Raw genomic sequence first — 13433 nt, 5'->3', positions numbered from 1 at the left:
GCCAGAGTGTCTCTGCCGCCTGAGGGCTCATACAGAGGCATCCTCAGCTCTGAGGTCCCCCCGCACCGTGAGGGCCCAGATGCTGGCCTTTGCTCACTGACTGTGCCAACCTGAGTCAGTGACCTTTATAAGTGAGCAGATGACTCAAGGGAGAGCGGAGACTGGACTAATGACCTGTGTGCAGTGAACTCAAGGTTCAGCTCAGTCAAGTCCCTGGGAGTCTTGCAAACCCAGGGCTCTCAAGGGACCAAGAGGCGGTGGGGCAGGCATGGCCAGCCTCCCAGTTACAAAGAGACATCCAACTCTCGGTATCAGGCCCCAGGGGCACCGGCCAGGTGAACGCTCACCTCTCTTGCGTCCACTAAACCCACATTCTGAGTAAACTGTTCTCAGGTTTAGGAAGCAGATGACAGAGGAACTTGTTTCTGGTTTCCATCTCTTGGGGCTTCCCCGATAGCTCAGTTGGTAAAGAATCCGCCTGCAACGCAGGAGACCTGGGTTCAATTCCTGGTTGGGGAAGCTCCCCTGGAGAAGGGAAAGGCTACCCACTCCAGTATTCTTGGGATTCCCTGGTGGCTCAGCTGGAAAAGAATCAGCCTGCTGTGCCGGAGAACTGGGTTCGATCTCTGGATTGGGAAGATCCCCCGGAGAAGGGAAAGGCTACCCACTCCAGTGTTCTGGCCTGGAGACTTCCATGGACTGTGTAGTCCACGGGATCACAAAGAGTTGGACACGACTGAGCGACTTTCATTGTCGGTCTTCGGTCTGGGGAGCTTGACTGAGCTGCTACTCTGTGGCTTCATCCTGAAGCCCGAATAAACCCAAAGTGGTCAGACCAGCACTGTTCACAGCTGCCTGTCCCCCTGAGCCATGCTGGGCAGGACACTGGTGCAGAGTCAGACCTCAGCCTCTTCTGACAACCGTGAACTTTCATTTTTCCCAAAAGGTGAGCACAAGAGAGTATTACACCTGACGATGAGTGTCTCCACATTAGAGTCATCGTGCAAAACGCGACTCCTGCCAGGTCGAAGGTTTCCGGACTGTGTGTGTCTGAAACGTGACTGTGGGCCCAAAGGTGGAGGCGGGCTGGCCCTCGCAGATGCCGGCTGCTGCCTGTGGAGTCCTGAGTTCACAAACACTGCCCTTCGCTCACGTCTGTCACATCAGGAGAAGTGACCCTCCAGGTCTGACCATTGTACTCACGTGCACTGAGCAGCTCAAAGTTTTCCTGTCCTGGCCTGACGGGTCCTGGGTGCAGGAGTAAGCAGGGGGCTTTGTGGGGTGTCCGTCACCCCATGTTCCCTCTGCCCCACCTCAGTATGATCAGGACATGGCTTCTATTCCCCTCACTGCTGGGGGGATGGGGGGCTCACAGAGGGGGCGGCCTCACTGCTGGGGGGCGGGGGGCTCACAGAGGGGGCGGCCTTCATTTCCACAGAGAAACAGGCTCTTCTGTTCTAACACTCAGCTTCCTTATCTGCCTTCTGCTTCTGCACCCTCGATATGCAAATGGTGGAGCGAGCATTCCTATCAGGAAAGTACCCGTATAGCCCAGTGAGGGATGCCTCTGGCCTTGGCCTTGTCAGCAGGCAGAGCCAGGCAGGCGTGGGGGTATGGAGGTCCCCAACTCAGCAACATGGGCTCTGTCTGCAAAAGCGATCCCTTGCCTGCTCGCCCAGGAGCTGCAGATAAGCTGCACAAGGTGAGAAACCTCCTGGCTTTCAAAGGTGGCATCTAGTTTAAAAAACAAAGCAGCAACGCCCACAGGCGCACTTGGGCAAGGAGGTGACTCACCCCCACGTCTGTTCTTGATGACCAGGAAGACTTCCTAAACTTTAGACAGCTAACAGCAGGGTTTTTGAGTGTTAAGAGCCTCAGTCAAGCTCCTCTAGGATGCAGGGGTGAGGAAAGAGACCAGCTTTGCCAATCTGCGCATCTTCCACCCAGGGTCTGTCGGGAGGGGCCCTGGCCCTCGGTGTGGCAGCCCCGGCCCCTGCCCACTGAACGCCCTTCCCCTGGTCACCGTGTCAGCCCCCACCCTACATGTCCCCTGGACAAAACTGGCCTGCCAATCGCCTGTGGTCAAACGAACAACACAGTTGCCTCCTACAAACCATCAGATGCAGTGACGCTGTCTAAAATTCCCAAGACCGGGGGAGACATACACAACAACGAGACTTGAGTGACGGGGGACTAGCTGGCAGAGCCCCTGTTCTCTGAGGGGCCCTGGGGTCACCTCGTGCGCAGTGACGGACAGCAGAGTAGCTCTGAGGTCGGTCTCCCAGGCTCTGAGCAGAGGCCCAGGGTGTCGAGGGGGACGGAGCAGGGCGGGGGTGCGTGGCACTCAATCCACCCTAAAAACTGTCAGGTCCAAGAATGGACAACGTTCCAAACAGAGGTTAAAGGTGAATCCTCCAATCTAAAAAAGTGGTACAAACAAACTTATGTACAAAGCAGAAGCAGACTCACAGATGTGGAATACAAACCTTTGGTTACTGGCGGGGAAAGCTGGGCAGAGGGATGAACTGCGAGTTTGGGATTGGCATGTACACACCACTACCTATGAAACAGATAACTAATAAGGACCTCCTGTAGAGCACAGGGAACTCCACTCAACACTGTGTAATGAACTGTATGGGAAAAAATCTAACAAAGAACAGATATATGTATATGCATAACTGGTTCACTTTGCTGCGCAGCAGAAACGGACACCACATCGTAAATCAACTATACTCTAATAGAAGTTAAAAAAAAAGTTAACTGGGACAAATACAAAAAAATAAAAGAGTGAATCCTTCCCATTTTTAAATCATAAAAAACAACACATACATGCACACGGCTGCCTTTCTTCCCCACCACACAAAGCTCCCCTTCCCAGGAAGGCCTGTCACAGGCTTCCGAGACGGTCCTTCAGAAGCCTGAGCAGGGTAATTCCGATCTCACTGAACCATCCTTTTCTAAATTTGGAAGCGTCTTCCCCAATCCTATGTTTTAAACTGAGACCTGGACTAAATCATGGAACGCCTTCCAGCTTGCTCCCGGGTTCAGGTGTCTGGAGGCTGGGGTGGGGGGTCTTCTTGGGGGTCAGAGGATCAGGGTCTGAGGGCAGGAGGCAGGGAAGGAAGGGAGGGGACAGGGGCCAGGGAGAGAGAGAGACCCACTCACCACTGGGCTGGCCCGCGCAGAGCTGGCTCTGGAGGAGGCGCGGGAGCTGGACTTGAAGTGGCTGCTGAGCTCCGAAGCCTGCCCACCCAGCTGGCCGTGGGACGCAGAGACAGAAACAGAGGAACAGGTCAGCGAGGAGGAGGGGGGCCACATGACAGACGCCCCGGTTAGCGGCGAGGCCAGCGGGTGCAGCTCAAGGAGGAAGGAGAGGTTAGTGCGGCCAGTGGTGGCCCCCTGCAAGAAGGCAATGTTGTCCCAGCTCCCAACCCGCGGCCACCCAGAACACACAACTTAATCATCCTATCAAGGAACGTGGGGCTCCCGCTCGGTCGGGTGCGGGTCACACACAGCACCTGCTTAGCCGGGGGTTGGGGGGACGTCCGGTTTCTGTGCAGAGAACCCTGGATGACATGGAAGAGGCTGGTGGGGGACCGGGACTATAAGCTGCCTCCCGGCAGGGGAACAGGAAAGGCGGGGACAGAGGCCTGGCTTTGGGCAACGGAGAAGTCTGCTTCTCTACTATCTCTGCGAGTGGATACAAAACAAGACCCAGGGCCAATACAAAATCAGCCGTGGCTTGTTCAAGTGCCTCAGGACCTTCTATCTGGTTGCCTGTGTGTGTATCTATGTTGCTGCTGTTTAGTTGCTCAGTGGTGTCTGATTCTTTGGGACCCCATGGACTGTAGCCCGCCAAGCTGCTCTGACCATGGGATTTTCCAGGCAAGAAGACTGGAGTAGGTTGCCATTTCCTTCTCCAGCGGATCTTCCTGGCCCAGGGATCAAACTCGAGTCTCCTGCGCCTCCTGCATTGCAGGCGAATTCTTGACCACTGAGATCAGGGAAGCCTGTATCCATTACCACGTATCCATCTTCCCTAAACTTTCTCTCTTCTGGTATAGGAAAACACCCGCAAATCATTTATCTGGAGGCTCTGCCCTCTTAACTTTGATCTGTATTCACATTTGTTCTAGCCCTACAACAAGATCTTACCTGCCTCTTAAACAAGGCAGGGTAGGGGGTGGGTGGGAGGAGAGGCAGGATTTGAACACTGTTTAGGACCCAGGGCATCAGCAGGCTGAGCAGTGGTCCGAGAGGCCTCCGCTGACTGTCCCCTCCCTGCCCCCCACCCCACCCCCACTCTGAGACCTGCAGGCATCATGCCAACTGCAGGTTAGGAGGAGCCATAGCTTCGGGGCTTCTCCTGATCCTTATCGCAAATACCATTGCTCACTCTGCCTGTTTTCCATCAGCGTGGAATTCTCGAGGGCAGAGTCTGTGTGTATTTTGTTACCTGCTGAATCCCTGGCCACCAGAGGAGGCCTGGCATGCAGGAGGCACTTGAGAAATACTTGCTGAACGAACCACTTCAAAGTTAGACTGTAAATAGCCTTGATCGAGACGAGTGAGTTCCCCAGACTGGTTCTGCCTGGACTCACCCTTGGCTGCATAAACACTTCAGGTATATTTACACGTAGGTGAAAGATGCTTTCTCAGACGCACAGACCCAACACGGCTGCACGTGCACCGCGTGTAAGAATCACTGCCACACACGGCGCGTACAGGAAATTCACCAATGTCACTAGCCTCATGCCTCAGCTTTCTTCAAAATAAAGAAAATTTGTTCAAAATAAAGAAAAACACTCGACATCAGCACTGTAAAGCAGTATTTTGCCTTTTGGGTTTCGCTGATGTAAAAGTGAGGAAAACTTTCTCCTGTAGACAAATCCTACTATATTCCACGCCATTCACATCCCGGTTTATGGTGCAGAGATGTGGCGGATTATTGTTAAAAAGGCTTCTTTCTGACCCAAGTTTCCCCAATTCCTGAGTCAAAAACTGCTCTCAAATCCTCTGACCTGACTTGGTGAGGAAAAGAATCAGGCTGAGAGTCTGTCATGTGGCCCATGTGGCACCTTTGGGGCCACCCGTGCTTTGGAGTCAATGTGGTTAACCGCGGGTGGCGTAAGGCAGAAAGTTCTGAGTCCAGGGTCCATGTCTAGTCAGCTGGGAGACCTTAGGAAAGTTGGGTGGCGTGTCACTGGTGGCATCACGTAGGGCTACTGACCACGCGGGTGGGGAGGACAATGCAGAGAACGCAAGCTGGGATTTCCCCTGCTGTCTCCTCCTGATAAAACAATTCGCATGGCTCCTGGACCGGGTGGCATGGTGGTGATGACCGAGGGTCAGAACAACTTAGCAGGTCGTGTCATACAGGGCCAGGAGTCCTCCCCACAACATACAAGCAGCTTACGAATGCTAAGGAAGGTACAAAATAGAAAGGTTTCAAGGGATGGGATGGGGAGGGAAGTGGCGGGGGCGTTCAACATGGGGAACAGATGTACACCCAGGGCTGATTCATGTCAATGTGTGGCAAAAGCCACTACGATATTATAAAGTAATTAGCCTCCAATTAAAATATAAAAAACTGTTCTACTGTTAAGAACTAGTCATTAAAAAAAGAATCATTTAACTGTAACTGTGATACGTCATTTATGAATAGGTGGGGTTTCCCAGTTGGCGCCAGTGGTAAAGAACCTGCCTGCCAGTGCAGGAGACACAAGAGGTGTGAATTCAATCTCTGGTTCGGGAAGATGCCCTGGAGGAGGGCATGGCAACCCGTTCCAGAATTCTTGCCTGGAGAATCCCATGGACAGAGGAGCTGGGCAGACTATGGTCCATAGGGTTGCAAAGAGTTGGACATGACTGAAGCGACTTACGCACGTAGTAAGTCTTTTAGCTGTAAACACATCCTGTGTCTGAGGCAAACTTTCTGGGAGAAGGAAGATTGGGACATGTCTTTCAAAGGGGGCTCAGGGCTGGCTTATGTGGGCTTGGGGTCAGCCTGGACTCTGAGGTCAGAGCACCACGGGTCAGACAGAAGGGACCCCAGAGGCGCAGTGTCCTCAGATCTCTGTACGCGTATTTATCAGCAGCCACAGCTCCTATGTGGAGGGAGAAGCTGGGAAACTGCATTCCTGGGCGTGGGGAACTCCGTACCTCCCTGGAGGGCTATTGGGACTCTGTGAGCACAGCTGGCAGAGAACAAGAGGCCAGTGGACCTTCCCTCCTGCTCAGCCCGCTGGCCTGAAGCGGGCCGGCACAGAACTCTCTCCTGAGGGATTGTGTCCCAGGGTTCAATTTGTCCCATTTAATCTAGCAAACACGTGCTGTGCTCCTTCTGCGTAGGAATGCAGTGTTAGGTGAGGGAAAACGTTCTTTTATTCTATTTCTTCTGCCTGGCGTGATACCAGCCACAGGAGCCCTATTTTAGGCTTTCTGCTGCCAGGACCAGATCTTTCACCTCCTTAACTCCCTAAAGCCATCCCTTGGTTCCTCCAGGAGGCTGAAAGCATGAAAGAACTGCCGTACACAAAAGCAATCGGCAATGCTGATCGCTGCACTCTGAAGGCCAGGAATCAGCTACGGGGAAAGTCCACTACAGAAGTAACATCAAAGAGAATCTATGAGACGAACATCCCGCCAGACAGTAGGAGTTCTGCTTTGGTGTTTCAGAAGTTTCCTTCTCTTAAAGAGTTAGGATGCTGTCTCTTACGGATGAAAGAAAAGCATTTAGTTGCATTTTATCTGTCAGATAGGCCAGAGCTATTTTATCCAGCATGTATAGTTTGTGAGCTTTTTAAGGGCCTACAAAAATATTTAAGAACTGGGGGAAAGACTTAGTATAGTGTGCTCCACTGCCTCAAAATTTTATGCAGTATAAAAGTGTTCAAAGCAAGTGTTTAATTAGATGTCAGCAAAAACTCATGCTGCATGGGACTGACACACACACACACTACTAAATATAAAACAGAAAACTGATAAGGACCTACTGTAGAGCACAGGGAACTCTACTCAAAACTCTGTAACAAACTGTATGGGAAAAGAATCAAAAAAAGAGTGTACAAATGTGTGTGTGTGTGTGTGTTAGATTCCTTTTGCTATACCCCTGAAACTATCCCAACATTGTAAATCAACTATGTTGCTGGTGTTTAGTTGCTAAGTCATGTCCGACTCTTTTGTGACCCGCCCCCCCAGCCCCGCCCCATGGACTGTAGCCCACCAGGCTCCTCTGTCCATGGGATTTCTATACTCTGATAAAAAATTTTAAAAACCCATACTATCTCTATTAGATTTAGTATTTATAAAAATTACATTCTGAAGAAAACTGTAAGTTATGCTGGCTTTCTTCACAGGAATTCCTGAATATTCATGATGATTGGAGAAATATAATAAATTATAAAGTTGGATTGTTTAGCCAATCAATTAAGTAGTGAAAGTGTTAGTCGCTCAGTTGTGTTGAACTCTTTGTGATCCCATGGACTGTAGCCTGTGAGGCTCCTCTGTCCATGGAATTCTCCAGGCAAGAATACTGGAATGGGTTACCATTTCTTTCTCCTGGGGATCTTTCCAACCCAGGGATCGAACCTGAGTCTCCTGCTTTGCAGGCAGATTCTTTACCGTCTGAGCCACCAGGGAAGCCCCTAATTAAGTAGTCAATTATTTCCCAAAGCAAAATTATAAGAGCACTTTCAAGTATTTCCTATGCCATCATATTTCACGTGAGGCTTGAATGCATCTTTCCAGGATTTGTGGAGGAGACCTGGGAGGCAAAAACTTTTGTCCCTGGGCAGGGCTGAGCTGGGGCTCATGCTCAGTTTCAACCGGTCTCAGGACAGGCCACCAGCTTCCTCACTTCCATGGACTGGTCTCATTTTTCCATTTTGTCTACCTTTATCCTTCACTCATTCACTCATCTTTTCCATGCAACAAGTATTTCTTATACAACTACTCCACCTTTAAGCTGGTGGCTCAGATGGTAAAGCATCTGTCTACAATGTGGGAGACCCGGGTTTGATCCCTGGGTTGGGAAGATCCCCTGGAAAATCCCACGGACAGAGGAGCCTGGTAGGCTACAGTCCATGGGGTCGCAAAGAGTCGGACACGACTGAGTGACTCCACTCCACTCTCCGCACCTTTATCAAGAAAGCCCATCACTTCAAACCCTTTGAAGAGGTGAAAGGACAAGAAAATAAGGAGATTCCATATGTGTAATATTCCGAGTCCTTAAATTTGTTCATCTTCCTTGACTATCGAGAGGTGAGAATATTTTGTGGCCTGCTGAATTCCCTTTTGCCATTTTTTATTATTGTAAGATCACTCCAGCTTTGTTGCAGGGAAAGAGCGGATGCAACTCAATGAAGGTCAGTCTTTCTCCCCTTGACGTCAACACACATTGATGAATGAGGACATTAACATAAATTGATGAGTGAGGACGCCAGGAGTTGGTGATGGACAGGGAAGCCTGGTGTGCTACAGTCCATGGGGTGGGGTCACCAAGAGTCGGACGTGACTGAGCGACTGAACCGACTGACTGAGGATGTGAAACCAACCACTAAAGGCTACGTGACTCATGTTATCCATGACCCTCACTAGCATGGAAAACTGGGATGAGACAGTGCTTCCTCCCTACAATTCTGGTTAGTGATCTCCCAGGACTGGAGCTGTGCAGTGAGTCACCCCCGGGTCATGCAGCAGAAAGCTCGGGAAACACAGAAAGTGCCTTACAGCCTGAGAACCGCAGGCGCTGCCCCGCCGAGCCCCACCGAGACTGCTCTCGTCGGACACAGACGCCTGTGACGGAAACACACTGTCAGGACAGGGTACCTCCTCTCCATCGGCACCCGGGAGACACTGAAGCGTAAGCTAGAGAAGAGTGACATGTGCTGGGAACAACTCCTGAAAACATCACGATGGCAGAGGTGCAGCAAAGGCTCAAAACCGCCTCCACAGGCAAACACGGTGCAGCAAAACAGGGTCATGCGGGTATCTGGGAGAGGGGAGTTTCAGGTGCTGTCAACCGGTATGCAATAGAATTTCCAATAGATCCTTTAAATCGGATTCTGAAAAATATTCCTTGCTAAGTAAAAAGTTGTTAATACAGACTTAAAATGAGCAGATAGTTCAAATATGCTGAATTTTGTCAAGGCATCCTCATACTCGACCCTTAGAAAGTTACTCCAATATGAAATGACTTTGGAATAAAAACAGCATGGTGATTAGAGCTCAACATTTTATCATTCTTTAAGAAGTGCTAACTAAAGGACAGAACATTTCATCAACTTGAAAATCCTATGTAATTAATCACTGAAGGCAAACAGGAGTTTACAATAGGATAAATGGAACTTTAATTTCCCCCATTTTCCCTGGAAGACACAGTGGGTTTGCTGGGTCAGTTATATATCTAATTCATAAATGTGCAATCGGATGGTGATTCAGAAAGTTATTAATAAGAAGAATATAGCTACTTTGAATGCTTAAGTTTCCTGCAGAGTATTAATACCTTGTATTTAAAACTGCAAATTTCCCTAAGTAATGCAGAATAATGGATTCATATCTGTTAAGGCTACCAAAGGAATAAAGAGCTTTGTTTTTGCCCACTGATTAAGTAAACGTTGCCAATGATTTTTTCATGCCTAACCATCCTATGCAGACACGTGTCTTCCCCAGCTATTGCCACCTGTCAAGAGAAATAAATTCCAGATCTGGACAGTGGGGGCTCCGTGTAAAGCTCTGAGTGTAAGCTCCGAGTAAAGGAGTGAGTCACCCTCGGAAGGGAGGCAAACAGGTCAGTCTGAGGCACTCAGAGCAGGCGCTCGGCACGGGTGGGGTGTGCATGCGCGGTGAGGGTGCGGAGTTGGGGGGGCGGGGGCGCTTAAGCGGGACTGGGTGGGGTCTGGGAGAGGCCAAGGGGGCGGCAAAAGGGCCAGGGTGGGGGAAACACGCACCAGGTTACTCCCCGCCGGCCGGGCAGCGCTGTACAGGTAGGAGGGCTGGAGGATGAAAGCAAATGGCAGGTTTTTAAACCCTTGAAAAAACAGCAACAGATAATAGTGACAAGGTCGTCATGATGTTTCCAGTGATCATCACAGCCAAGCGACTGTACAACCGTCAGAAGGAAGAGAGTCCCAGGAGGTACCCTGCTTTCAGTAAATCTGACAGAGGGAAATCCACATTTACAAGGAAAATAAATAGGAGAGAATTTCTGGCTTTAAAAATAGTAAACTTCCCTCAGAACCTTTGAAACTATGGCTATTTTTTCGTCACTTCTTTTCAGGCATTCCTGGAAGAAAGGGTCAGGGAAGGAGACAGAATGGTGACAAGGTCAACGGCACCCACAAGAGCCCCAACCCCGCAACTCAAAGTCCCAGGGGAAGAAAGCACGTCGGGGCGTTTGATACACAGACGTCCCCGGAGGAGGAGCGGTGTGGCGGGAGGAACCTGCTTCTTTGTGTTGGAGGATCCGAATGACGGTCTCCAAGATACAGAAGGAGCTGGGAAGCTCTCAGCTGCTCCGGGGTTGGGGTGGGGGCACGTCCTTGTCACAGGGGAGCCCACACCCGCAGCAGAGACAAAGTCCGCGGGGTACACACAAGGCGGTGTGCTGGTGTGGCCTGAGCCTCGGCTCAGAAGAGCATGCTGACCCGTTTGCAGGCAGAAAGGACCAGGAGAGCCCGAGGCTCGGGGCCAGCGGTGGGTTAGGGGATGTGCAGGACTGGGGAGCAATCACTCAGGGAACACGGCGATGCGAGGACAGGGCAGCTCAACCTCCGTGACGTGATCCATTCCTAGGGCCCTGACTCCGACTTCCTCTCAGAGCACCGGCCTCCTGTACCTGGGGCTGAAAATGCCGAGCATCTCGGCCAGCCTTGTACAAACAGGAAACACGGCCGGGAGCCAGCCAGAGAAATAAGGCCGCTCTCCCCACTATCCGGGACGGAGGAGTCCGATTATGCACAGAAACCTTCCAAATTGCTTCCTGGACACATTTACAAGAGAAAAATGTTTTTTTTTAAAAAAACAAAGGAAACCCTAAATGGGGAACAATTGCTGGAAAAGGAGGAGAGACCCAAGAGACCAATTTTTTGGACTAGAGCTCTTGAAAATATACATTTAGTAGATCCTCCTTTTTCCTAAGCTTCTTTAAAAAAAAAAGTAAGGTCTTAAATTATTTTTGATAATGTTTTAAATGGTTTGAGAAAAGTCTTCAGCAGTTAGGCCAGTGGAAACACACTACTCAGCTCGGCTCCTCGGATGTCACACGAAGAGGTTGAAGCGTCCGTGTCCATTCACTCAGAATTAAAGTCAACAGAAGGGAGAAGAGGGAAGAGTGAGGTAAAAAGCAGAACAGACCCGGTTTCCATTCTGGACAGACAGGGGTTTGGGAGCCAGGCCACGACGGCGAAGCCCGAGGTCTGAGCAGGAAAGTCCCTGGAATCAGAGAAAACGGGCTGGAGGTGGGGAAAAAGCTTACAGCTTCATTCCATCTCAAAAGCATCATCAAGGCACACAAAACCGGCTTCCGCAACAAAATCAGGAAAGGATGTGCAAGCGAGAGAGAGGGGAGAACACAGAGACAGTTCAGTGAGATGACAGAGCTGTGCCATGGGACCAAGTCAGGACTTCAGAGTCTATGCACAGGCAAAGGCAGAGCTCATCACTCTGAGCCGACAGCTAGGCCCTAGCGGCTCTGAAGGTCTTTTTAATGCAAACTCTAACATTTGGTGGGAAAAACTCAAAATCAGGAGTTTACAGAGACAGTAATCTCCGTTCTATGCAGCCAGTTGGAGACGATCTGCAGCTTGGAGTCCTTGGTTAGGTATGGACATGCTACACGTGCTCAGCACTCACAGAAGACATGACTGACTCAGTGGTACAGTTCTGAGGCCAGCAGTCTATACAACATTTCTGGGGAATATTACTAGATAGATGAATAGTTTCTATCCAAAGCGTTCTATCCAAAAGGAAAGATCCTTGACAAGGGTGCCAGCGGTTTCTGATCCCCACGTCAGCAGTATTCTCCTGATGGTACAAACCCAGGGCAGTGCTTGAAGGGGATGAAGTGATGCTGTTGAAACAGACTGATGGTCCCTAGGATATTCCACTGGGCCTTGAGGATCCCATAACTGGAGCCTGTCATCTGTGTGCCTTGAAGAAACTACCCTAGAATGACCTGAAGGACAAGCGAGTGGAATCCTGGGATGGGCAGGTAGAAAGTTTCTAACATTTAACATGAATCTGAAAACCTGTTCCAGAGGTTGAGAGAATGCCCTTCGTGGAAGCCACCCTGTCAGCCCCTCTGGGTCACAGAAAGAGCCCAAGGCCTCCACCTGACATTGCACGGCCATGTCCAGGGCTTGCTTCCGGCAAGTCTAAGGCGAGAAAGGGTCTTCAGAAGGGAAGACAGTACTACAGGACTGAAGACAGAACTGCGCACCACATGATTCCTTCCATTGTTGGAGTGAAATCAGATCAAACCGGCCAGCGTGCTGCGGAGCACAGGAATTACCAGCAAGCCTCCGAGGGTGCTGAGTAAAATGTGATCTCAGGCAGCTGCATGGGGGGGACACATGGCCTTCAGGAAGTTCTGATGTTTTGGGTTTTGAACGGGCCAGCTCTACTTTTTATATGAGTAAGTATGTTAGTCACTCAGTTGTGTCCGACTCTTTGTGATCTCATGGACTTTAACCCACCAGGCTCCTTTGTCCATGAAATTCTCTAGGCAAGCATACTGGAGTGGGTTTCCATTTCCTTCTCTAGAAGATCTTCCCGACCCAGAGTTTGAACCCGGGTCTCCCCCATGGCAGGCAGATTCTTTACCATCTGAGCCGCCAGGGAAGCCCCTTATATGAGTAAACCTTTTATTTAATTAATTTACTTTTGGACAGCTCTACTTTCGACCTTAACACTTTGGATGTGGGTTATTTCAACTGAGTTTCAAGGAGTCAGATATATGCTGAACTTTGATGACTAAATCACATCCGAGTATTAGATTTCTCTCATTGTCTTCAATTTTACAGAAAGTATTTAAGCTTGGAAAGTGTGGAGAAAGTTAAGTTTTCTGAATGACAAAGTGCTCTTTTTGGCAGCAAAATCTCCCAATGAGTTAAGAAATGCCCCCAATACACAAAAAATTCATGGTGTCAAACCCCACCAGTCCTTGGGTATTGACAGCTGATCCTGTACTCAGTCAGAATTCACCTCCTCAGGGAAGGAAAGGATGGATATTCATCATTAGAGGGGGCTGGGGGGCAGGAGTGGGGGACTGGGAAGTGGGCAAGCTGATGGGGTGATGGAGGAGCTGGAGCCCCTGCCTCCCTCACAGCAGGAGCAGAAAGTGGGAGGGGGCTGAGGACAGGGTGAGGACCATGGTTAGAATGCTGCGGCTCTTCCAAGTTAGTTTCTATTTATTTCCCCTCCCCATGTATTCT

General features: G+C 50.2%; 1 protein-coding gene across 50 annotated transcripts in view; it reads right to left on the bottom strand.

Annotated features, from left to right (window-relative positions):
- The window catches only part of LRRFIP1 (LRR binding FLII interacting protein 1), a 161590-nt gene that overhangs the window by 35014 nt on the left and 113143 nt on the right, over positions 1 to 13433 (bottom strand). For 15 of the 50 annotated variants that reach the window (XM_025289251.3, XM_025289209.3, XM_025289226.3 and 12 more), the window contains 4 exons: positions 11356 to 11433; positions 9951 to 9995; positions 8731 to 8796; positions 3166 to 3255 (listed from right to left, as the gene is read on the bottom strand). The exons of 12 other annotated variants lie outside the window; for them this stretch is intronic. In XM_025289251.3, coding sequence (XP_025145036.3) covers positions 3166 to 3255; positions 8731 to 8796; positions 9951 to 9995; positions 11356 to 11433 — 279 coding nt within the window. The remainder of the gene's footprint in view (positions 1 to 3165; positions 3256 to 8730; positions 8797 to 9950; positions 9996 to 11355; positions 11434 to 13433) is intronic. 23 more of the 50 variants (XM_025289228.3, XM_025289234.3, XM_044945354.2 and 20 more) reach the window with 6 other exon arrangements.

The sequence above is a fragment of the Bubalus bubalis genome, chromosome 6, assembly GCF_019923935.1.
Source record: "Bubalus bubalis isolate 160015118507 breed Murrah chromosome 6, NDDB_SH_1, whole genome shotgun sequence".
In the NCBI taxonomy this organism is placed as follows: Eukaryota; Metazoa; Chordata; class Mammalia; order Artiodactyla; family Bovidae; genus Bubalus; species Bubalus bubalis.
This window is presented reverse-complemented; position numbering and strand designations above follow the sequence as displayed.